The following is a 24,186-nucleotide window of genomic DNA, read 5'->3' as shown; positions in this document are numbered from 1 at the left end:
CCTTCCTTCCTTCCTTCCTTCCTTCCTTCCTTCCTTCCTTCCTTCCTTCCTTCCTTCCTTCTTTTTTTGTTTTTTAAGAGCCAGCTACGTGCCAAGGCCTGTCCTACTTGTTGAGGACACAAAGGTGAACAGCATTCTGGCCCTGCAGCTCAGCCTTCCAGGTGCTTGCAGAAAGGTAGAGGAGACCTAAAACATTCACAGAAAATTTCAGTTCATTGCGGCGAACAGAGATAGGAAAGTACATGGAGACAGCTCTGGTGTTGAAAAGTGGTCCTCACAGAGAAGGAGAATGTTTAAAGATGAAAAGCAGTTCACCAGGCAGATTGTTGGAGGGATTCCCACTGGGATTCCAGACCGAGGGTGCATCATGTGCAAAGGCGCTGAAGCAATAACCTGACACATCCAGGCTTCCAATAGTACTTCCTTGGAGCTAGAGCGTGACAGGCAAGTTTGTTACCTGGAGTCATAGAACCTGAGCTGAGCTAGGAACCACCAGACACATGTATTTTAGAGAGATGACTTTGAGGGGAAGAAAATTGATATAGGAGAGGCCAAGTGACCTCCGCTAAGGGATTGTCAGTGCATTTGGGAAGTTTGAAGGTGTGATTGAGAGGCCTGGGGGTTGACTGGGGCTGAGAATGAAAGAGGGAAGTCGGGTTGACCTGCGGGTTTTTGGCCTGGATGGCTGAGTGGAAGATGCCAGGTTCTGCCTTGTAATGCTGTCTGAGATGAAGATAGTGGGCGGATCGTTAGATATACAGGTCTGAGATCAGATGAGGGGTCTGTATAGTGAGATGGATTTGGGGGTCCACTCTGTTAAGGAGATGAGTAAGAAAGTAGTGAAATCTTACAGTGAGTAGTGTGGGGCAAGGAGAAAATTGTGCTGAGGGTAGAAACCCAGATCCTAGAGTCATAAAATGTGCATGTGGAAGCTTAAGATTGGAGAGGTCGTGAAGGAAGTATGGTTCCAGGAGTCCCAGGCATGGTGTGCAGACTGAGTGAAGGAAGACAGACTCAGGCCAGGAGCGGCTCTGCCATCACAGGGAGCAGTGACAGTGGGGTGAAGAGGCCAGTGAAAGCTGAATGTTTAGAAGGAGGTTGGGGGAGAGAGCAGATACTGACTGAAACTTGATCTAGGCTGAGTGTATGAGCCGTTTGGGGGTGATGTTACTTCTCCAGAGACACCTAGAAAAGGAAATAGAATGGACTGAAGAAAGAACTCTGATGGGGCTGGAGCCGAAACCTGCGCTGGAAGTGAGGGTGACTGAAGGACGGCAAGCGCCTTAAAGCCCTATCAGATGAATTGTATGAAACGAAGCCGGGCATCTGTAGCTTTGGTTTCTGGGTGGTAATAACGACAACCAGCACTTATGTAATGCTTGTTACGTGCAAGCGCCGTTCCCCAGATTGATCCTCTGAGGTAGGAAATATTGTTACAGCCATTTCGCAGATGAGGAAACTGAGCTACAAGAGTCAGTGACTTGCCCAAAGCTTCACAGCTGGTAGGTGGAGGAGCTAAACCCAGGTGTCCAATTACAGTTGCCGTGCTTTCCTACTGCCTCTCCTGAGAGCCTCTCCAGTGTAATCAGGAAAACAAAACACAACTTTTTTTTTTTTAAGCATTTGAGTGGATTGTGTGAGCATGTTATGTGGCAGTGATGGCTAGAAGAGGAAAGCGTTCAGGACTGCAGACTCTCCTATCACCCCCAGAGTGCCTCCTTTTTTTGGTTTGAGTCCGCTTTCCTGAAAGTGCAAAAGGTCCCCTGATGTATCAGGCAGTGTCCAGCAGGAAACCAGAAACTCTGTAGAACTTAAGTCAGAGAGGGCTTTCATGCGGGGCATTGATTACAAAGACACTGGCAGGCCCGAAGGTGCCAAGGTGAGAAAGAAGTGTCAGCCAGAGATCGTAAAGCTGCTCTCACCCTGGGCTGAAGCTCCTACTTGTCAGAATGCTCCTGGAGGTGCCTTCACTTCTGTCAAGTAGAAACCTAGGATGCTGGATGCCCATCACCACCGCTGGAGTCACACGTTGTCACCCTCCATTGCCTGCTACTGTTGCTGCCCCCATCAGAAGCTCCATGAAAAGTCTGCTGCTTTCCTCTTGTCTCCCAATCTTCCTCCAGAATGTCCCACAGTCATAACTTAATAGTAAGCCAGCTGGCAAGAGAGAGTCTGGGAAATGTCGTTTACAGATTTACAGCCTGAGGGGCAGAGTAGAGCTGAGAGCACCAATGACAGGCAGAGGTGGAAACTGGCTTCTTTCGAATACCACAGTCAGCCTGTTCTCTGGAGGTCCACTTTGGTGTGAATTGAGTGTCATTCTGGTTATAAAAACACAGACCTCTTAGAAACTTCAGTTTTATGTATGTGCTGGTTATAGGTAGCCTGCTGGTTCCCCCACTTGGCTGGACATGTATTTAAGTAACCACAGAGTTGTGATATTTGAAAACCTTCCAGGGTCTCAGTTGTTTTAACTTCTCATTTAAGAATTCAGTAGATTTTTCAGCAAAGGTTTACTATTGAGGTACTTGGCACTATTTTTTGAAACTACTCAAATAGAATGATACATATCTATGAAAATTCTTAAATTCTAATGCTACACAGTTAGAATTGGCATTGAGGGAGAGATTGCTCACAGTAGCAAAAAAAATTAAATATTTGAATATCCGTTTAATAAAAGAGTTTTTTTCCCTGCAAAGAAAATAGCATGAGCCTAATGGAGGAAATGAAGTGAATAATGAGATGTAACTTCCTCCCGGCTAAAAGAGTAATTATATAAAGACATTTCTTAAATTAATATATAAATTTATTATCATAGTAATAGGTGCCTATATTACATATAACTTCACATTTAACTAGTTGCTTAAGACAGCAGTTTACTTCTCCATCACATAACAGTTTAGAAGCAGGCAGCCTGAGGTGGAATGGCGCCTCTGCCCTTGGAGTTGTCCAGGGACCCAGGCCCCTTCTCTTTTGTCGCTCCACCATCCTTTAGGTGATGTGTTCTCTGTGTGTGTGAGAGTGGCTCATCGTGTGTCAATATTTCAACCAGCAGGAAGCGGAATAAGGGGAAAAGGGAGTATGCCAAGGAAGGCACCCTGGAAATTATACAAGTCTCTGCTGCTCATATCCCATTGGTCAGAACTTAGTCCCAAGACCATACCTAGCTCCAAGGGAGGATGGGAAATTAGTCTTTATTCTGGGAAGGCATGTGCCCAGTTAAAAATCCAGAGTTCCGTTAAGTTGAAAGGAAGGGGGAAACTGATTTGGCAGAGAGTTGTGTCAATTTTTTTGTACCTTTTGGAATATTATTTAGAAATTGAAATTTTGAGAATAAAATTAATTCGGAAGAATAGGTAAGCATACCCAAGAATATGTATTTTTTAAGAAAAAATTTTTAATTGCCAAATTTTATTTTTTTCTTAGTGTAACACTTGTCTTCTGTTTTTAGTGTCGAAAACACTTTCTTTTTAAAACTTTTTTTATTGTAGAGAACTTCATATAGAAATATAAGAGTATCAAGAATGGTATAATGAACCCCATGTACCCATCACCTAGATTCAGCTTAAAGCTAGTCTTGTCCCATCTATTCCCCTGCCACATATTTATCCTCTTCCTGATTTTTCGAAGCAGATCTCATTTCTGCTCTTCTACCTGTTAATATTTCCGTATGTATCTCTAAAAGGTAAAGGCTCTTTTTAAAAAATTTGACTTTTGTGGAGAGGAGGGAGGTAGATAGGGGTAAAAGAGGTCAAAGATTTGGTGATGGAAGGAAATCTAACTCGGAGTGGTAAACACACAATGCAGTATATACACGACATACTGTTGAATTGTACACTTGAAATATATTTGATTTTATTAATCAATGTCACTCCAACAATTTTAATTTAAAAAAATGAAAAAATTAGACTTTTTATTTGGGGATAATTGTAGATTCACATGCAGTTGTAAGGAATAATGGTAGCATCTCGCAAAACCATAGTACAATATCACAACTGGGATATTGACATGGATACAAGCAAGATACAGAACATTTTCATCACCACAAGGATCCCTCATGTTGCCTTTTTATGGCCATACCCACCACCCCCTGTGTAACTCCTAACAACTATTAATCTCCATTTCTATCGTTTTGTCATTTCAAGAATGTTCTACAAATGTAATCATACAATATGCAACCTTTTAGTATTTGGCTCAGCATAATTCTTTCTTGATTCATCCATCCGAGTTGTCGCATGTATCAATAGTTTATTCCTCTTTATTACTGAATAGTATCCCTTAGTACGGATATACCACATAATACCTCTTTAAAAACATTATTCTCCTAAACTCGTCCCTTTTTTTCCTCTTCCTATCCTCTTCCCCTTTCTTCACAGCAATGCCAAGTGACTATCACTATGTGAAACTGAAAAGCGATTGCTCAAGACCCTCCCTGCAATGGTACACCCGAGCTCAAAACAAGATGAGAAGACCCAGCTTGTTGTTAAAAGACATCTTCAAGTAAGTACAAGCCCTGGGGCCCTAAGATCCCCCTAATTTGAGTAAACTGTAGAATTGGGAGTAAAACTCAATGAGAGCTCTAACAATGGCTCTCATACTTGGTCAAAGGATCATTTCAGGGCACATCGAGTAGGATTCAGGGCACAGATGCCCTGGGTTTATGTATCAGTCTGTACTTGGTCAGAGTGCAGTACCCAGCCAGGGGGCTGTTGAGGCTCTGTACCCGAGCTTGGACGCCCAAGATGGCAACTCTTCCTGACATTGTTTAACAAAAGAGGACTTTTTCCCTTAGCTCTTTTGAGTTAATCTAAAATATGATTAATTAAACGCCCTTAAAGGCATTTGAATAACATTAAATATTGAATACTAAAAAGGATAATGGGTGTTTCAGCCTCATATTCTAATAAGTGGTAGAATTGTTAAAGGAGGAACTTGTCAGTTTTATTTGTTACCAGCTAAACCAGGTTGAAAATTACCCCTTTTTCATATCTGAAGAAAGAAATGAAGCCTGAAATCTAGTTTCTCATCTCACTTTACTAATTTAGGAGGTATAGATGGAGAAAGGTGCAAAAAAGAAATGTATATTCATAAACACTTACATCACTTTCCATGTCCTTTCAGTCATCAACCGATATTTATTGAGGCCTACATGTGTTGAGTGCTGGCCACATGGCAGCAAATGGAATAGACTTGTGCCCTATGCTCCTTACAGTGTGGGCAGGACACTTAAGACCAGGAGTTACAGTACAGTGGGGTCAGTGCTATAGACGCTGGGTCTGCTTTTAACATCCTTTTACCTTTTCTTAAAATCAAAATAGGGGAATTATTACATGCATTGAATGTAATACCTTTTCTGGGGGCTAGAGAGAGGACTAGACAATACTACATTCCCAAGATTCAAAATTCAGTAGATATTAAAGGTAAAACATCTCTTCATCCACGCTCCCCACATTTCCCATCCCCACTTAAAGATAACCAATATTACCAGTCTTGTGTGTGTAAGAAACACTGTATATGTGTGCCCTCCCTTGCTTTTTTACACAAATGGTAGCATCCTATTAACATTGTACTTGGTCCTAAGGAAAAATTAAGATGCTTGTCTAGGTTTTTATGGGGAGCCTGTTGAAATGAGAATCACTAGCAATATTTTCATGCATCAACATCCTCAAATATTAAGAAATGTTTAATATCTCTTGTGTATAGTATATCATACTAGGTACTATATTTTTTAAAGTACTCCTTTCTTTAAAAAATAGGTTATTTCCCCTTTAAGGTTATTTCTTAACTTTGTTTTTTAACTTTCAGTTTATCACTATTGCTTGGGAACTTATTTAAAATGGGATTTCTAGAATCACAGCTAGACTCAGTTCTTCTCGCCTAATCCCATGTGTGTATGTGCCCATGTGTCTTTTAAACTATATAATAGTGTGACTCTATCAAATCTTTAAAAGCAGTGTTTTTGTAGATGATCTTAAAGATGACTGGTGGTACTATCTCACCTCAGTCAGCCTCATTTCTAGATAGAATTCTTTAAAGGAATAATGAGTACGTTGTTTATTTTCTTTTCCTTTTTTTTTCAAGGACTCACAGTATTTTAACCCTAATTTTTTTTTTTATTGCGGTAAAATACACATAAGATACTATTTGCCGTCTTAACCATTTCTAAGCGTGCAGTTGAGTGATGTTAAATACATTCGCATTGCTGTGCAGCCATCGCACTGTCCGTCCACGGAACTGTTTTCATCTTGTAAAACTGAAACTCTGTACTCATTAAACACTAACTCCCCATTTTCCCTTCTGCTGGCAACCACCATTCTATTTCTGTCCTGTGATTTTGACTACTCTACGTACTTCATATATTGAAATCATACAGTATTTGAAGGATTTGAGAGTATTTTAAAGTGGCAAAAAATTGAAGCTGAGATTCCATATATCAAAATCTCTTACTTGGGTTTTTTTTTTTTTCTTTAAGTCCAGTAATCTGCATTTTGATTCAGATTTTATTATGTTGCCTTTGAGGAAAAGGTTTATTTAATTTTTCCTTGTAACGAAGACAGTCATAAATGACTAAGTTATCTTGTCAGGAATAACAAGTAGTGCCTTGAGTTGACTACTGAGGTCAACTTATAGACTGTACTTTTTGCTTCCTGGCAGACAAATTCAGTTTGGTTTAGGTTTTCATTTATTTCACATGGTCTCTCTTGATTATCACATGACTGCATCATTATATCTAATTGATTTTTTTTCTAGGTGTATACTGCTTGTGTTTGGAGTATGGATCCTTTATATCCTCAAGTTAAATTATACTACTGAAGAATGTGATATGAAAAAAGTGCATTACGTGGATCCTGACCGCGTAAAGGTTAGAAATTCCATTGGTGTGATTTAAAATAAAACATTTCCAAGCATACGCTTAAACAGTACTGTCATCGCATGAAAGTTATAAACAGAAGGGGAAACACTTAGTCTTAGCACTTCAAAACCAGAGTCAGAGACAACCCACCCTAAAAAAAAAACCAACTCAGCCACCTACCCATAGTATCTTTCCCCATTTACTAAAGTCACAGGGTGGGGGGAATTCCATTCAACACTCTCTAGGGTATCTGGCATGTAGTTAATATGCCATGATGCTGCCAACGTACATGTCCTTAAAACAGAATAGGAAGAATCACCTGTCATTCTGTGTTTCATTTTTCTTTTTAATGATTTTACATTGTGTATTTCAAGATTTTCCCCCTTCAATTATATTTCTTTTTTCTGAATAAATTGACATGTGTTAAATGTGCTAATTATTTGAGTGGTTAAATTATCCAATAATGTCCCACCCTGGATGAAAAAGAGATGATTTTAAGTGAAGCAGTATAGTAATAATGGTAACCAAATGTATATAGGTGTTTTACGTGTATTATCTCATTTAGCTATCATCATGACTCGAAGATACCTCCTTATTCTCTCCATTTTAGAGCTGATATTTTAAAGTGGCAAAAAATTGAAGCTGAGATTCCGTATATCAAAATCTCTTACTTGGTTTTTTTTTTTTCTTTAAGTCCAGTAATCTGCATTTTGATTCAGATTTTATTATGTTGCCTTTGAGGAAAAGGTTTATTTAATTTTTCCTTGTAACAAAGACAGTCATAAATGACTAAGTTATCTTGTCAGGAATAACAAGTAGTGCCTTGAGTTGACTACTGAGGTCAACTTATAGACTGTACTTTTTGCTTCCTGGCAGACAAATTCAGTTTGGTTTAGGTTTTCATTTATTTCACATGGTCTCTCTTGATTATCACATGACTGCATCATTATATCTAATTGATTTTTTTTCTAGGTGTATACTGCTTGTGTTTGGAGTATGGATCCTTTATATCCTCAAGTTAAATTATACTACTGAAGAATGTGATATGAAAAAAGTGCATTACGTGGATCCTGACCGCGTAAAGGTTAGAAATTCCATTGGTGTGATTTAAAATAAAACATTTCCAAGCATACGCTTAAACAGTACTGTCATCGCATGAAAGTTATAAACAGAAGGGGAAACACTTAGTCTTAGCACTTCAAAACCAGAGTCAGAGACAACCCACCCTAAAAAAAAAACCAACTCAGCCACCTACCCACAGTATCTTTCCCCATTTACTAAAGTCACAGGGTGGGGGGAATTCCATTCAGCACTCTCTAGGGTATCTGGCGTGTAGTTAATATGCCATGATGCTGCCAACGTACATGTCCTTAAAACAGAATAGGAAGAATCACCTGTCATTCTGTGTTTCATTTTTCTTTTTAATGATTTTACATTGTGTATTTCAAGATTTTCCCCTTCAATTATATTTCTTTTTTCTGAATAAATTGACATGTGTTAAATGTGCTAATTATTTGAGTGGTTAAATTATCCAATAATGTCCCACCCTGGATGAAAAAGAGATGATTTTAAGTGAAGCAGTATAGTAATAATGGTAACCAAATGTATATAGGTGTTTTACGTGTATTATCTCATTTAGCTATCATCATGACTCGAAGATACCTCCTTATTCTCTCCATTTTAGAGCTGATGGCCTGGAGGGTTAAGCTCCTTGCCCAAGCTCCCATCTAGTTTAGTTAACTAGTTTAGTGTATACTGTGTAACTGTCTAAAAGTGCTTTGGTAATACAAACTCATTTAATCCTCCATGTAGGTACAATTATTATCTCCAGCTCACAACTGAGGAAGTGGAGGGGCAAGGAGATGAAGTCACCTGCCCAAGGTTACCTTATATTGTAAGTGGTAGTCAAGGCTTGGACCCAGCAGTGTAGTTTTAAAGTCTGCGCTTCTGATGACTCCAGGTAGGGAGTGTCCACAAAGATGAAGCCAGGAGAGGTAGGCAGCGTGATACAGAGAGGAGAGAACTGAAGCTTCTGACCTAGCTTCAAATATAAATGCCACCTAGTAAAAATGAAACCTTGTGCAAGTTACTTAATTGTTTTGAGACCGAGTATTCTTAGCTGTGAAAGATCGATAACAGCATCTCTGTAGTAGAGTAGTCATCAAAATCGAATAAGATGATATACATGAAGCTCCTTTTGTAATCTTGATTTTTATCCACGTTTCTGAATTAATCTGTCTTAAGTACCTCTAAGTTTTGGTGATATAGACAGGTATAAATAAGTAAATGAAGAGAAATTAATTAATAAATTTACAGCTTAGCCTGTGCAGACCCATTGTGTCTTAAGTGTTTCTGATCACAGAGCCTTGCTGTCCTTGCTGTGTCTGCCCTCAGATGTTCGCTGACTCCGTTCACTTCATCAGCACATCCGCTTTGCTGGAGCCTCTGCTTAGGCTTCCCCTCTCCTCCTGATCTGGCTGGCTTTGTGGACATCCCCGAATCCCTTTCAATTCCAAGGCCTTTCACAGCTCTCTTGGATAAAGTTTTTAAACATCTTTTCTCTTTTTTGTTCCCTGGGAAAGGCCCAAAGGATGACACTTGATATGACTTACTGGTATCTGTGAACTCTTCCCATTATTTCTTTTCTGCACTCTATACGTTCTGTATGCATCCTCTTGTACACCACTGATCACCTGACTAGCTACAAAGATAATTTTTCTCAAATTAGGGTTAATTGAGAAATATGAGCTCTTGTGCAAGAGTTGAGCACATCATTTCACAGGTACAAGATGGAGGAGATATGGTTTACTAACACTTTGGATGAAGTCAACTTAGTGATTTTAGTGCCTAGCCAGTGCTGTCTGCATCCACATGTACCATGGCTGCCTGTGGCCATTTTCCATAAGCTACATTAATAGACCAGGGATTGTTTGCTTGTCTCTGCAGTGTTCAGACAAGTGCTCTGAACATTATAGCCATGACTCCCTAAGGTTCCAAGGAGTCATAGTGACTGCTATGAATGACTAGAGAAGAGATTCGAGACCATGTTCCTAAGGGCCCTTCGAGGGATAGGAACATTTGTGTAGCCTGAAGGACAGACAGTCTAGTGCAGGGCACATAGCAGTTACTGTCAGCAAACCAGAGGCCTTGCCCATCAGAGGATTGCCCGGCCCAGGTGGGCTTAATGACAGAGATGTGGACCAAGGGATGGCAGCCAAGCTGAAAGAAGAGTTTGATGGTCCAAGGCATCCAAAGACGGCATAAATTGGCCACCTTTCTGGCAAATCTCTAGAGGTCTTTAAGCAAAGCCAGGATAACTATTTTGGGAGTCCTATAAGTCACCTCAAATAACAGGTAACCTCAAAATGGTAGGAGGGGTGGAGATGCAAAATGCCGGGGTCCCACAACCATGTGTGGCGATCGAGAATCAGGAGGGCTGTCTTGGCTGCAGAGCCCCCTCCCCCACTAAGGAAATCGAGGAGTCCCGGCTGTACACTGGGCTCTCCAGCGAGGGTTCCAGTGCAGAGAAGAGAAGTCCCCACAACCTGTGGCTGTGAAAACCAGTGGAGGTGGCGGCTGAGTGAGATGGAGGGCTGCGGGAAGCAGAGACCTTCCTTTTAAAGGGCCCGCTCTCAGCCTTACTCCCTAATGGACTCACTTGCTCTGAGCTCCAGGCTGGGGAAGCTGCTCCAGGGGCACCAGAGACATACAGGGAGGCGCTGAGCTGTCAGGCTTCAGGGCAAAGGCTGGAGGTGCAGGCAGAAGCCATTGTTCCTTTGTTGAGCTCTTCTCCCTCCCTCCCATCCTGTAGACACAGGTGCTGTCAACCTGGATAACACAGGTCACTCTGCCCAGGGGATTTCCTGAGACTCTGCTTCTCCCAATTTATAGGCCCAACCACACTATTTCCAGTGATTAATTCCATACAAATGGGCTTTCATGGCTTCTGCTGTGAACTTTTATAAAATCTCTCAAAGGCTCACAAAACTCAAAGAAGCAGCATCTGGTCTTGGCATGTCCTGTACTTCTTTGCTGAGCAGCCTCAAGCCCTGTACCAGTGGCAGCTGGCCTTGGTTTCTGACTTAGCCCTTCGAGGCACCTATAAGCCCAGCATAGGTGGCAGCCAGTGTGGATTGCTAGACTCTTACCAGGTGTCCCCTGAGGTACATAGGCTACAGCTGAACTTGGCCTGTAGCTGGATCCCTCCCAGGACTGTGCCAAGGGGCTCCACAGCACACCTACTACGTAAAGCCACTCTACGAAGACTGGTAAACTTAGAAGCCCTACCTAATACATAGAAACAGACACAGGAAGGCAGCCAAAATGGGGAGACAAAGAAGCATGTCCCACATGAAAGAACAGAACAAACCTCCAGAAAAAGAATTCGTAAAAATGGAGACAAGAAGTATACCAGATGCAGAATTCAAAACACTAGTTATAAGGATGCTCAGGGAACTTAGGGGAAGAGTAGATGAACTCAGTGAGAACTTTAACAAAGAGATAAAAAACATAAAAATGAAGATGGAAAACATAATAGAGAGCCAGTCAGAAATGAAGAATACAGTATCTGAGATGAAGGGTACATTAGAGGGAATCAACAGAGTGGATGAAGTGGGGGATCAAATCAGCGACATAGAGGATGGGATAGCAGAGGACACCCAATCAAAACAGCAACAAGAAAAAAGAATTCAAAAAAATGAGTTTAAGGAACCTCTGGGACATCAAGCATAACAACATTCGCATCATGGGGTACCAGAAGGTGAAGAGAGAGAGCAAGGAATTGAAAACATATTTGAAGAAATAATGACTGAAAACTTCCCTTACCTGGTGAAGGAGATAGACATACAACCTCAGGAAGTTCAGAGAGTCCCAAACAAGATGAACCCAAAGAGGTCCACACCAAGACACATCATAATTAAAATGCTAAAGGTGCCAAAGGTTAAAGACAAAAAGAGAATTTTAAAAGAAGGAAGAGAAAAACAGTTTGTTACATACAAGGGAGACTGTCAGCTGATTTCTCAACAGAACCTTTGCAGGCCAAAAGGGCTTGGCCTGAAATATTCAAAGTGATGAAAACCCAGGATCTATAACCAAGATTACTTTACCCAGCAAAGTTATCATTTAGAATTAAAAGACAGATAAAGAACTTCTCAGACAAGAAAAAGCTAAAGGAGTTCATCACCACCAAGCCAGTATTACAGGAAATGTTGGCAAGACTTCTTTAACAAGAAGAAAAAAATATGTATCAAAAGTCTAACTAAAGAATGGCAATAACTATATATCTATCAATGAGTACTTCAAATGAAAAAGAATTAAATGCTCTAATCAAAAGATCGGGTGGCTGAATGGATAAGAAAACAAGATCCTTACATATGCTGAGACTCACTTCAGATTAAAAGACACACACAGACTAAAAGTAAGGAGATGAAAAAGATATTTCATGATAGACCTAGAGGGTAGCATGCTGAGTGGAGTAGGTCAGATAGAGAAAGACAAATGCCATATGATTGCACATATATGTGGAATCTAAACAAAAACAAACTCAGATACAGGAAACATTTTGAAGGTTGCCAGATAGGAGGTGGGTTGAGGGGGGTTGGTGAAAACAGGGGAAGGAATTAAGTACAAATTAGTAGTTACAAAATAGTCATGGAGCTAAAAAGCATATCAAGGAATATAGCCAGTAATATTGTAATAACTATGTCAGAAGGTTACTAGGTTTATTAGGGTGATCACTTTGTGAGTTATATAGATGTCTAATAACTGTGTCATACATCTGAAATTAACATATTGTATGCCAACTATAACTGAAAAATAAAAAAAATATTTTTTTAAAAGAAATAATATCCTGATTGAAGTATGCAACGATTTAGTTGAAGATGATCAAAGATCAAATTTTCGAAAAAGGTCAATCAACTAGTTAGCAGGAACTATCAGTGGCTTGCAGAAAAAAAATTCAGATAATGTATGTCCACTAAAATGATAAAAAGAATAAGCAGTTAAAAATGGGTGAAAAATCCTAGGGTTTACTGTGACCTAGACAATCAAAAGCAGACAGGTAACTTTTGATTAAATTCATTTACTCATTGTGGAGTGAGCTATAAGGAAGTTCAAGATAGAGTTTGGTTTCCAACAGTGTCCACAGCCAAAGTGCAAACCCAGAAGGTCTCCTCCTCTCAAAGACTGGACGAGAAGTCTTTGAGTGGCCCTTTGCACACATCATCCTGCGGATCTGATGGGCTTCCACAGCCCAGGGAGATTGGGCTCTTCCTGCTGGTAGCAGAATCTTGTGCTAATCCTAGGTCCTTAGCCACAAAGGTTGTTTGGAATCTACCCTGATAGTTATTAGCTAGTAGAACTCCATCTATCACCACAAGTAAAGGATTGTCAGTATCATTTGATCAACACCATCCTGAGCTTATATTCAGGATTTTAGCTAATAGTTTTGGGTCAAGCCCTAACTTGATTCTAAGATTTATAGCTTCAGAGGTTCCAGTCATACTAATAGCTAGCAGCATGTTGTTGCAGATCTTTGCAGCCTGCCAGGTCCCAATGGCTCCACAATATACCATACTGGAGCCCAGCCCAGCAACTCCTGGGCAGCAGCAAATTCGCCTTCAGTTCCTCCCACTGTAAACGTGAGGTTCCCAGACCCAGCAGCTCTTACACCACCAGAAACACGGGTGAAAACTCCTGGCCAAGTCTTTCAAAACCACAAGATCAATAGTACTTGAATCTGTTAATAATGAGCCTTTCCTCACTTTTTTTTAAAAATCCATTTGCTCCAGAATAAGGTTTTACATTAATACTGGTGGGCAACATTATAATAATGTCAAATTTTTCAGCTATATCTGCTGAGGAAGACAGGACCTATATCTTGAAACTCTTTGCGTGCATCAGGGAACACATCATAAATAATAAGTGGTGCCAGCTATGTTTCCTGAGATTTTTTTCTGTGGGATTCCCCATATTGCCTAGACCAATGAATCCAATTGAAGTCTTAGAGGCCATTAACCTAGAACACAGCGCTGCAAGGCTGGTGGCTGCTGGCTGCAGCTAGAGGCTCCAGTAGCGGAGGCTGCCATCCACCCCCAACCCACCATCCCGCAGTGACCTTCACCACTCCAGGCCCTCCCACTGACTGATTGCCAGTGTACGCAGCGAGGCAGGCAGGCACAGCACCTTCTTGGCACCGGGTGTTCTGCTTGGGGTGGGCGCTCACTGTGGGGAAGGGCAGCTGGGAGAGGCAGACTTCTCTTTTAATTTTCTTAATGTTATCATTTCGGCACAAAAGTTTCTAATTTTGATAAAGTCTAAGTTGTCTATTTTTCTTTTGTTCCTTGTGCTTTTGATATCATATCTAAGAAAACATTGCTTAATGCTCTGTTTTCTTCTAAGAGTTTTATAGTTTTAGATCTTTATAGTTTATGTCTTTGATCCATTTTTGAGTTAGTTTTTATATATGGAGTGAGGTAGGGGTCCAAACTTCATTCCTTTGCATGTGGCTGTCCAGTTGTCCCAGCACCATTTGTTGAAAAGACTTTTCCCTGTGTTCGTTGCATTTTTTCTTTGCCTGGAGCCCTTCCCTCCTTTGGCCTCTTTGTTACTCTTCTTTTACATCAAATCTCGGCTCAGGGGTTACCTTTTCTAAGAAGCCTTCTCTGCTCATCCTTCCGTCTTCTAGAAGCCCCATTTGTATCTTAATCCTAACGCTTAGCACTGTGGTATTTTAACTGTCTTCCTCACTGTCCAACAAGCAAGCCCTTGGGAATAGGGATTGTGTGCTAACATTTTACATTAATCAATATGTACTTATGTATATTAAACTCCAGAGGGAGGGGTGTTATTACTCCAAACTACAGTGTGATATCTCATCTTTGAACTCCAAATTGTACAGAAAAGAACAAGCAATTCCTTGAGTACGTTCACTAATGCACGTTAAGTTTAATATCCCTTAGAATAGGAAAGATACCTCCTGTTCAGCTCTATATCTGCCAGTAGACAGTACCTTCCACCACTTTCTCCCTAAATGGTGGAATATCAGTTCTCCATTTAGGCTCATGGGGCCAGTTTTAAAACCTAAGTTCACTGCTGGACCGACAACAAGACTCTAACAGCCGCCAGTGCTCTGCTCTGATTGGCTCCAGTGAGTTTTCCTGACCAGTCACCAATAAAGGGGATGGGACTACCTGATGGGTGGGGTCAGCCTCCTAAGCCCGCTGCCCGAATGCAGCAGAGTGGGGTCTGGAGACCCAGTAGGCAGCCCACAGTGATGTGCCCACCACATCAGCCCAGTTCTAAAAGGTTTCTAAAGATTGCTCTTTTTTCCAATTATAAAAATAACACCAAAAATTCAAGTAATACAGAAATAAATAAAGTAGCAAGTCCCTGTAATTTGTGGGGACAGAGGGAGGAATAGAGGGGCAGTGGTATAAGTCACACATGTTTGTGAAAATTTCAGTCAGTTCAGAAATTAATAAAGTAGGAAGTGAAAGCCTGCTATATACATGGTGGAATTAAGGATGTCTTCTATTACTTGAGATTTTTTAAAATATAGCTTTTTAACATTGTTAACTCTGTCAAAATGCTACATTTTTAAATACGGTCCCCACATGTTGTCCTGCTTCATTCCAGGCAGAGGGAACAGTGTGCTCCAAAATCCATGCCTCAGAGGGCTTTGCAAATTAGAGGAGAGAAAGAGTTGGCTATCACAGAGGATTTGGGATGGGGAATAGCAGGATGTGAGACTGAAAATGAGAATGCAAGGCCTTGAATGCCACACTCGGCAAGCTCCTAAATTTGATACCTGGTTGTGCATCATTAAAACAGAAACAGAAACCCTCTCTTGAGATCCCAGAATAGAGGAATTGGCTGAGGAGGCTGGCTGGCATGGTCATGATGTTCTGAATCGGAGTGGGATGGTGTTCGGTACAGGCGCCCTACAGAGAAAACCCTGCCTCCAGCGTTGGTGGAAACTGATCCTTGACACCAAAGCATTTGGACAAATTTGTGTCATGGATGTGTATTAGCAGAAGAGGGTCTCAAAGCCGTGAGGGTGGGGTCCTGTCACCTTCGTTGGTAACGTTCAGCAACTTACAGCGTTGGTGGGACGCTGCTGCCCCTGTTGGATCCCGAGCTTTGGTTGTGCTGGGCCTGTTCCGCAGTAATATAGTAGAAGGGCAGGCCTCTTCGTTGAGAGTTCTGTATTTTCTGTTTAAAGCTGTCTCAATGTGCCACTTGTTAAAAAAAAGACTAACAATGGTCTCTGCGGAGATGCTTGGACACTTGGAAAATAAAGTTCAGATGTGAAATTGCACTTAAAAGGTGTTTGCGGAGCGATGAGGGTACATGCACATTAATTTAGGTTCCGGCTGTGTGGTAGCAGCAGTTTGAACTTGGCCCTCTATTCGCTCAGACAACTAAAGACCACATATCGTTCTGGGGACTGCATTCTGTGCTGAGTAATTATGGCCAAATTTACTTCTGACTCTGCAGACCTACACTCACATATTTAAAGTAAGCAGAGGAACCTCGTGCTGAGTTATTAAATTAGTCCAGGCACTTGCACTTCTCTCCTCAGTGCTGTCCCCCTTTCCCCGCAGACTGTCCTTGAATGTCATTGATATGTGGAAGCTGAAGCCTTGACCTAGAGTTAAATGCTTTAACCAAGATTCCACAACTGGTTACAGAGATCTAGAACGGGGTTTAGATATTCTGATTTTTTAAACGGTTTACTGTGATAAAATATAAATAACGTAAGATTTACTCCTTTTAAGGAACCAGTTTGATGAGTGATAGTAAGTCTATACAGCTGCACCACCATCACCCGCATCCAATTTTAGAACATTTCGTCTCCCAGGTTAGTTCCTTCTCACCCCCTTTGTAGTCAACACCACTGACTGGTTGAGTTTTTACTGTGGCATTCTTTCTGTGACTTGGTTATTCAAATTTTTTTCTGCTTTTAACCAGGTAAAAATTATGGACAGGTAACTTTAATGTGAGTTCAGTGTGGCAGTAGCTTTGCCCATAGTTGCTGTTCTTATATGATGGCATCAGGTCTTCACATGTTTCAGGCACTGCAAAATGCTTAGGCATCATAGCAGCCCTGTGAGGAAGAGACCAGATCCAGAGTTTGCAGACATGGACATCAGTTTCATGAGGTAACTCAGACCCTCAGTTCACATGGTCTCTGGCTGAGTTGGGCTCCTGCCCAGGTTTGGTTAACTCCAGACCCGAAACTCTCAACCTGAATGCTGTGCCCTCTCCTGGATTTAAGTAAACAAATAAATAAATAAGAACATTGCCTTTTGCTAAGAATTATACCGCTTACCTATATTTCTGAGAAGGAGTATACTAAAAATTATGAAGTAGAAATGAAAGTCGAGATTTTCCTGAGGAAAATTACTTCAATTTTTTAAAGTGATTTTTTTAAAATTTATCATAGTTACGTTGTTTAATAACATTATATAAAGTTTCAGGTATACAACTTTATAGTATATCATTTGTGTATTCCATTGTGTGCTCACCACCCAACATCTAGTCTCCCCCTATCACCATATATTTGACCCCCTTTACCCTCTTCATCCTCACCCCACTTCCTTTCCCTCTGGTAACCACCCTTCTTATATCTGTGTCTATGAATTTGTTTGATTGGATTAAAAAGATATGGTGTATATATACAGTGGAATACTATTCAACCATGTGAAATGAGAAAATCCTGCTGTTTGCACCATGGACAAACCTCAAGGGCATTATGCTAAGTGAAATAGGTCAAAGAAAGAAAAATACTGTATGATCTCACTTATATGTGGGATGTAAATCAAAAAGCAAAATACTTTGATTTTTTTAAAATACCCTTTGGTGAAATTTCACACTGGTTTTCCATGGCAAATCACCACATCATTGACGTTCGGAACTACCAGATGTCTTTATCCTTAATTGTGGGCAGTCAGCAAGCTTAGCCTAGATAACCCTTAAAAACTGAAGCCCTCATTTCCATGCCTTGATTTGAGAGAAGTGGGAGTTCCTATATTTTAGAGAGTCACCCATTTTCCCTGCTTCTGGTGGGCCTTACCCTGGGTGACTGCCATCCAGACCCCTCCACGTCCCTCCTCATTTGCCTCCCTTGGCTTCCAGCTTTGGAGCTGTCTGCAGCAGAGAAGATGAAAGCCTTCCTTTCTTTATCACAGATCCGCAAACTGAGGTTCTCCTCCCAAGGGGTTTTTCTTATGAACTTTGAAGCATAGAAGAAGAAGGAGAGAGGCTGGCAGTTTCTGGTTAGAAGAAATTATCCAGAGGGCTTTCTCTGGGCTTGTTAAACATTTTTGAATGCACTAAAACAAAAGAAAATTGCTGTGGCTTTAGACATTTTCTAGTGCCATTTGGAACATTTATTCACATGGGGATTGATTTATTGCAGCCACTGTGAATGAGGTGCAGGAGGGTTTACAGAAGACTATTCTAAGTCTTGTGCTCTGCTCACAGTCTAGAAAATTAAGTTTGAAGCCTGAAATGGAGCTCTTTGATAAAATGGAAATGGGATGAAATTTCACTCCTTGCAAATGAAACTTGTAAAGAGAAAACTTGGCAGCCTCGCAGCCTTGTGCAGGTTTTCAGCTCGATCACCTGCCTCTTTCCACTAAGCTTCGCTAGCTCTTTTTTGGCACTTCTCAAACAAGTTCGTTTCTATCCTGGGAGATATGTAAAACCAGATGCTTGGGATGTCATTCTGTAGTGAAGAATTAGACCTTTGTTCTCTGAAAATTGCTGTTCCTAACCTCCAGGCCCATTGTTTAGAGGAATGGGTATAGAATGCGCAGCCCCTCTGCCCTGTCCCCAGCAACCAGGTGTTAAGGGCCTAGGTCTTGGTTAGGGTTGGCCTCATTCTGGGGCTGCTTGGGCTATGACTGGCTCCTCACTGGGCTTTCTCATGCAGATGCCAATTTGCGTTCAAACTCTTGTTCTCTGAGAGGCTTTTGTGGGCTGCTCTCTGTCTGCAGAGGTTGTGGTTTTTGGAGTTTGGGAAGTAATCAGCCTGGGTTAGCTTACCAGCTCAGCCCTTACTGGTTATGCTAGTTTGAGCCTGTGAAGTTACAATACTAGTGACAGTCTTGCGAGGTGCCATAGGCATCGCGATGGTGAACTGAGACAGTAACTATGCATAGTGTCTGCAGCATCATCTGAATCTCAAAAATATCAGTTCCCTGTGTCAGAACCAGGGCCAGAGCCTCTAGATGTAGATGGTGTGATCTTCCCAGGTACTAATAACTTTTTGAAGCTATAATTTTTTTAAAGGTGGTGGGGGTAGGGGAAATTCTGCTATAATAAGATAGTTGTGTTTCTACAAAAAATTTATTATAGCGGCTTCAGACGGAAGTGTGGAGGTAGTAGTGGCCAGGCTGTGGGGTCAAGGAGCCTCGAGAACTCAGTGAGCAGGTGGCCATGAAGGACCCTATTGGAGATGGGGTGGCTTCACAAGCTACCCTGAAACCAGGAAATCTAAGGTGAAGCGAATGCTTGACCAGCAGGCTCCCTGAAGAGTGAAAAGTTGGAAACCTTGCACAGCAGAGAGCTTTTCAAGTTTGTCAAGAAGCAGATGGTGCGGATACAGAAAGCTAAATCGAGATGTGTAAGAATTAGGTTGAAAATATTCATCTTGACCACAGTGTCATTTAATTGTGGTTAAAAATTCATTTTTAATAGTGCATTGGCTTGTTTTGTTTACCAGTGAATCCAGTAAAATCTTAGACAGTGGGATCTATTATTATTTAACATTCTAACCATTTGCCTTTGATTTTTTTTTTATTATCACATCTCTAAACTGCAGTTATCTTTGAATTATTAAAATAAAGAGAGGAGGATTTTTATAAACAATTTGTTAAAGTTAAGTACATTTTGGATTACAGACTTAAATGTAAGACCTGAAACCATAAAACTAGAAGGAAACATAGGCAGTAAACTCTCTGACATTGCTCTTAGTAATATTTTTTTGGAAATATCTCTTTGGGCAAGGGAAACAAAAGAAAAAATAAACAAATGGGATTACATCAAACTAAAAAGTTTTTGCACAGCAAAGGGAACCATCAACCAAACAAAAAGACAACCTACGGAATGAGAGAAGATATTCACTTACGGTACGTCTCATAAGGTGTTAATATCAAAAATATATATATATATAAGGAAATCATACAACTTAACACCAAAAAAATAGTCTGATTATAAAATGGGTAAGGCTCCTGAAGAAACATTTCTCCAGAGGACATACAGATGGCCAATACACATAAGAAAAGATGCTCAATGTCACTAATCATCAGGGAAATGCAAATTAACACCACAATGCAAGATCACCTCACACCGATCAGAATGGCTATCGTCAATAAATCAACAAACAGCAAGTGTTAGTGAGGATGTGGAGAAAAGGGAACCCTCGTGTACTGTTGGTAGGACTGTAAATTGGTGCAACTACTATGGAAAACAGTATGGAGGTTCCTCAAGAAATTAGAACTGTATGACCCAGCAATCCCACGTCTGAATATCCGAAGAAATCCAAAACATTACTTTGAAAAGATAAGCATCCTTATGTTTGTTGCAGCATTATTTATAATAGCCAAGATATGGAAACAGCCTAAGTGTCCATCAATAGATGATTGGATAAAGAAGAAGTGGTATGCATATACAATGGAGTATTACTTGACCATAAAAAAGAATGAGATCTTGCCATTTGCGACAACATGGATGGACCTAGAGGGTATTTTAAGTGAAATAAATTAGACAAAGACATATATTATTTCAGTTATATGCAGAATCTGAAAAACAAAATAAAAGAAAAAATAAAACAGAAACTCATGGATACAGAGGACAAATTGATAGTTACCAGATGGGAGAAGGGTTGGGGGGCTGGTAAAAAAGTTGAAGGAATTAAGAAGTACAAATTGGCAGTTACAAAATAATCACGGAATGTAGAGTACAGCATTTGGAATAATATAGCCAATAATATTGTAATAACTATGTATGGTGTCAGATAGGTACTAGACTTATTGGGGCAATCATAAGTTACATAAATGTCTAATCAGTATGTTGTATACCTAAAACTAATAATATTGTATGCTAACTGTAATTGAAAAACAAAAAATTATTAAAAAATTATTCTATAAAAATCAGACAATAAAAATAACAAAACTGAGAAAAAACATAGTTGGATCAAACATTTAAAACTATATACAACAATAATAATCTTCATAACAGTACTGACACAGTCCAAAAGACATGTTCAACCCTAAAAATATCCCAGTAAATATAGAACTATGTACACGCACGCACGCACACACACACACGTGAAAGTAGTTTGGTGGCAGGAAGTGTAAGGCAGGGCCAAGGCTGATGAATGTGGAGATGAGGACAAAAAGCACAATGACGTGGGAAAATTTCCTGCTAAGCGATTGGTTCTCAGGTGGCATTTGGCCAGACCGAGCCAAGAGGAAGACTGTGGGGCACGTGGTCATTTGTACCATGTTCCTCTGTGGCTTGCTGTATTCGACCGGGCTAGTATAGTTGGCATTTGATAATTGTTCCTTGGCGATGCTAAACATTAATGTGCGGGGTAAATTGTATCTGAAACCAAGGCAACTTCTGTGTTGACATGACATCGTCCCTGATTACAATTAGAGTAATTTGCATTCCAGACTATGAAGCTCGTTATCCCAGCTTATAAATAAGCCTGTGTCTTATCTCGCTAGGTTGGAACCTGAAATATGAAAAATTTTTTATTATGGTAAAAAGCATATAAAATTTACCGTCTTAATTATTTCTAAGTATATTTACATTGTTGTGAAACAGATTTCTAGAACTTTTTCATCTTGTAAAACTGCAACTTGACCCGTTAAATAACTACCCCTTTCTCCCTCCCCTCAGTCCTTGGTAACCACCATTCTACTTTCTGATTTTCATGGATTTGACTAATTAAGATAGTTTATATACATGGAATCATAACAGTATTTGTCTTTTTGTGGCTGGCTTATTACACTTAATATAATATCCTCAAGGTTTATTCATGACAGGATTATATAAAACATGAAATCTTAAACTCATCAAAGTATGTTTTTTAACCCCAAATTTATTTGAACAAGGTTAGGCTGGGGTGGTAGGAGGTGGGGGTTCTTCCTGCTTTACTTATGTAATAAAATAAATATTCTTGTTGAGTTTATCTCCTTGTCTTGTGATTCTCCTAGGTTTTTCAAGTTTCTAGCATAAATTAACTCTTAAAAGCAGATGGTCTGTGATAAAAGACATTAACCAAAAGGGGAGCTGTGTCAGACATCACAGGGCAAAGTGTCATCTGTAAATTTCTAATGCCTGAGAGTGTTTTAAACTCAGATTGGTGTGATTCCATTCCAGAGAGCTCAGAAATATGCTCAGCAAGTTTTGCAAAAGGAATGCCAACCCAAGTTCGCCAAGAAGTCAATGGCACGCTTGTTTGAGCACAGGTATGACATGGACTTACTGCCTTTCGTGAAGAAGGCCCCCAGAGTGAATGAGGCCGAGTACAAGTACGATCCTCCTTTTGGGTTCCGGAAGTTCTCCAGTAAAGTCCAGACTCTCTTGAAAGTATTGCCTGAGCATGACTTTCCCGAACACTTGAAAACAAAGAGCTGTAGGCGTTGTGTGGTTATCGGAAGCGGCGGAATACTCCATGGACTAGGACTGGGCCATGCCCTGAACCAGTTCGATATTGTGATAAGGTACATTGGTTTTAAACCAGCCTTTCTCCTCTAGGGTTAAATTCACTGCTGTTGGTCAGCACAGCACCAGGAACAGTGAGGGACACAAGCAGCCTGCATGTCCCTGCCATCAGGGGACTTAACTGTTTGAGAAGTTGAAACAAAACCATGAAATGATTAAATGCCCCGTGCTGTGCTGTACTGACCCTAATTTGGCAAAACCTTTTTAGTGGAGGTGAGGTTGAGAAGGATGGATAGATTCAGTTAAGTGAGCAAAGGCAGTAGACTGAGTCAGTGGGACGCCTGGCCTCTGGGAGCAGGGTTTGGTGTGGGGGAGCCCTGGAAGGCCACGTGGCTGGCGTGCACAAACCATGCAGAAGAGTTTGAATACTACACAACGCAGCCATAACACAGCCAGCCTCAATTCTTCTTGGTCTGGCTAGTTAAAAATTATTTTTCTGATTGTGAAAGTAAAACGTGTTCATTCTTGAAGATTAAAAAATATAGAAAAATATAGGGAAGAAAATAACCACTCATAGCACAAATAACCAACCACTACTAATTTGCTTTATTTTTTCCACTTTTCTATACACATAATAATGAGTGCATTTATATTCTTATGAAGTACTTTTTTTTTTTCACTTAATATTATGAATAATTTCTGAGGTCATTAAATATCCTTTGGCAAACCATCTTTACTAAGTATTTAACATTCCTTTAAACGAATGTATCGTAAGTTATTTAGCCACTCTCCTATTGCTGGACATCTAGAATGGTTCCAGTTTCTTTGTTATTGTGAAAATGCTTTGCATATTGTCATGCAGGTCTTTATGTACATCTTTGATTATTTCCTAGGAAATAATTCCAAGAACTTTTAGAATTATTGGCTTAAAGATATTTGAATATTTTTAAGGCTCTTGTTACATTTTAATAAATTGTCCCTATCTTGAGGATATGCAGAACCAAGAGCATGATGAAAGTTGGGTCTTAATTAAGTTTGTCCAGCAGTAGGATATGGATTTGATCGAAAGCAGGAGAGAATATGGATGGGAGCCTGGTGTACAGGTTGCACTAGGGCATGCAGTGTGGGCCTGGTGTGAGGCAGAGAAAAAAGAAATAGAGGCTAAGGATCAAATATGAGAGGTATATTGGAAAAGTAAATTATAGGACTCTCTGACAGTTTGAAAGTTAATATCAGAAGATACCAAGATTTCTAGTCTGGGCATCTAAGACAACAGTAGAACCACCGTAAGAAATGGAGCAGTTGAGGAAAACCTCTGGTTAGGGAGGGAGGATGGTAAGATCCATTTCTGATATTTTGACCTAAAGCTGATGATGATAGGTTCATGTAATGCCTTTGTCCCCAGTAGCTGAGGTCTTGGGCAAGTTTCCTAACTGTCCCGTGCCTGTTTCCTCATCTGTAAGCGGAGGCAGTAATAGCACATACCTTACAGCTGTGGTCCCCAACCTTTTTGGCACCAGGGACTGGTGCCCCTATGAGAATCTAATGCCTGATGATCAGAGGTGGAGCTGAGGCGGTGATGCTAGTGCTGGGGAGCAGCTGCAAATACAAACGAAGCTTCCCTTGCCTGCGCTCACCTCCTGCTGTGCAACCTG

General features: G+C 40.5%; 1 protein-coding gene and 1 pseudogene across 9 annotated transcripts in view; one reads left to right on the top strand and one right to left on the bottom strand.

The window, feature by feature from the left end:
• The window catches only part of ST3GAL5 (ST3 beta-galactoside alpha-2,3-sialyltransferase 5), a 61,310-nt gene that overhangs the window by 25,705 nt on the left and 11,419 nt on the right, over positions 1 to 24,186 (top strand). For 3 of the 9 annotated variants that reach the window (XM_006917703.3, XM_025050874.1, XM_015593862.2), the window contains 3 exons: positions 4,377 to 4,500; positions 6,751 to 6,862; positions 22,247 to 22,590. In XM_006917703.3, the coding sequence (XP_006917765.2) occupies positions 4,377 to 4,500; positions 6,751 to 6,862; positions 22,247 to 22,590 (580 nt within the window). Of the gene's footprint in view, positions 1 to 4,376; positions 4,501 to 6,750; positions 6,863 to 7,802; positions 7,938 to 16,629; positions 16,713 to 22,246; positions 22,591 to 24,186 lie in introns of those variants that run through there. The other 6 variants (XM_025050876.1, XM_025050878.1, XM_015593864.2 and 3 more) reach the window with 6 other exon arrangements.
• On the bottom strand, positions 12,363 to 14,522 carry LOC102884608 (annotated as a pseudogene).

This window comes from Pteropus alecto, unplaced genomic scaffold, assembly GCF_000325575.1.
Source record: "Pteropus alecto unplaced genomic scaffold, ASM32557v1 scaffold117, whole genome shotgun sequence".
Lineage (NCBI taxonomy): Eukaryota > Metazoa > Chordata > Mammalia > Chiroptera > Pteropodidae > Pteropus > Pteropus alecto.
Note: the sequence above shows the minus strand (reverse complement) of the source record. Positions and strands in the feature narration are given on the sequence as shown.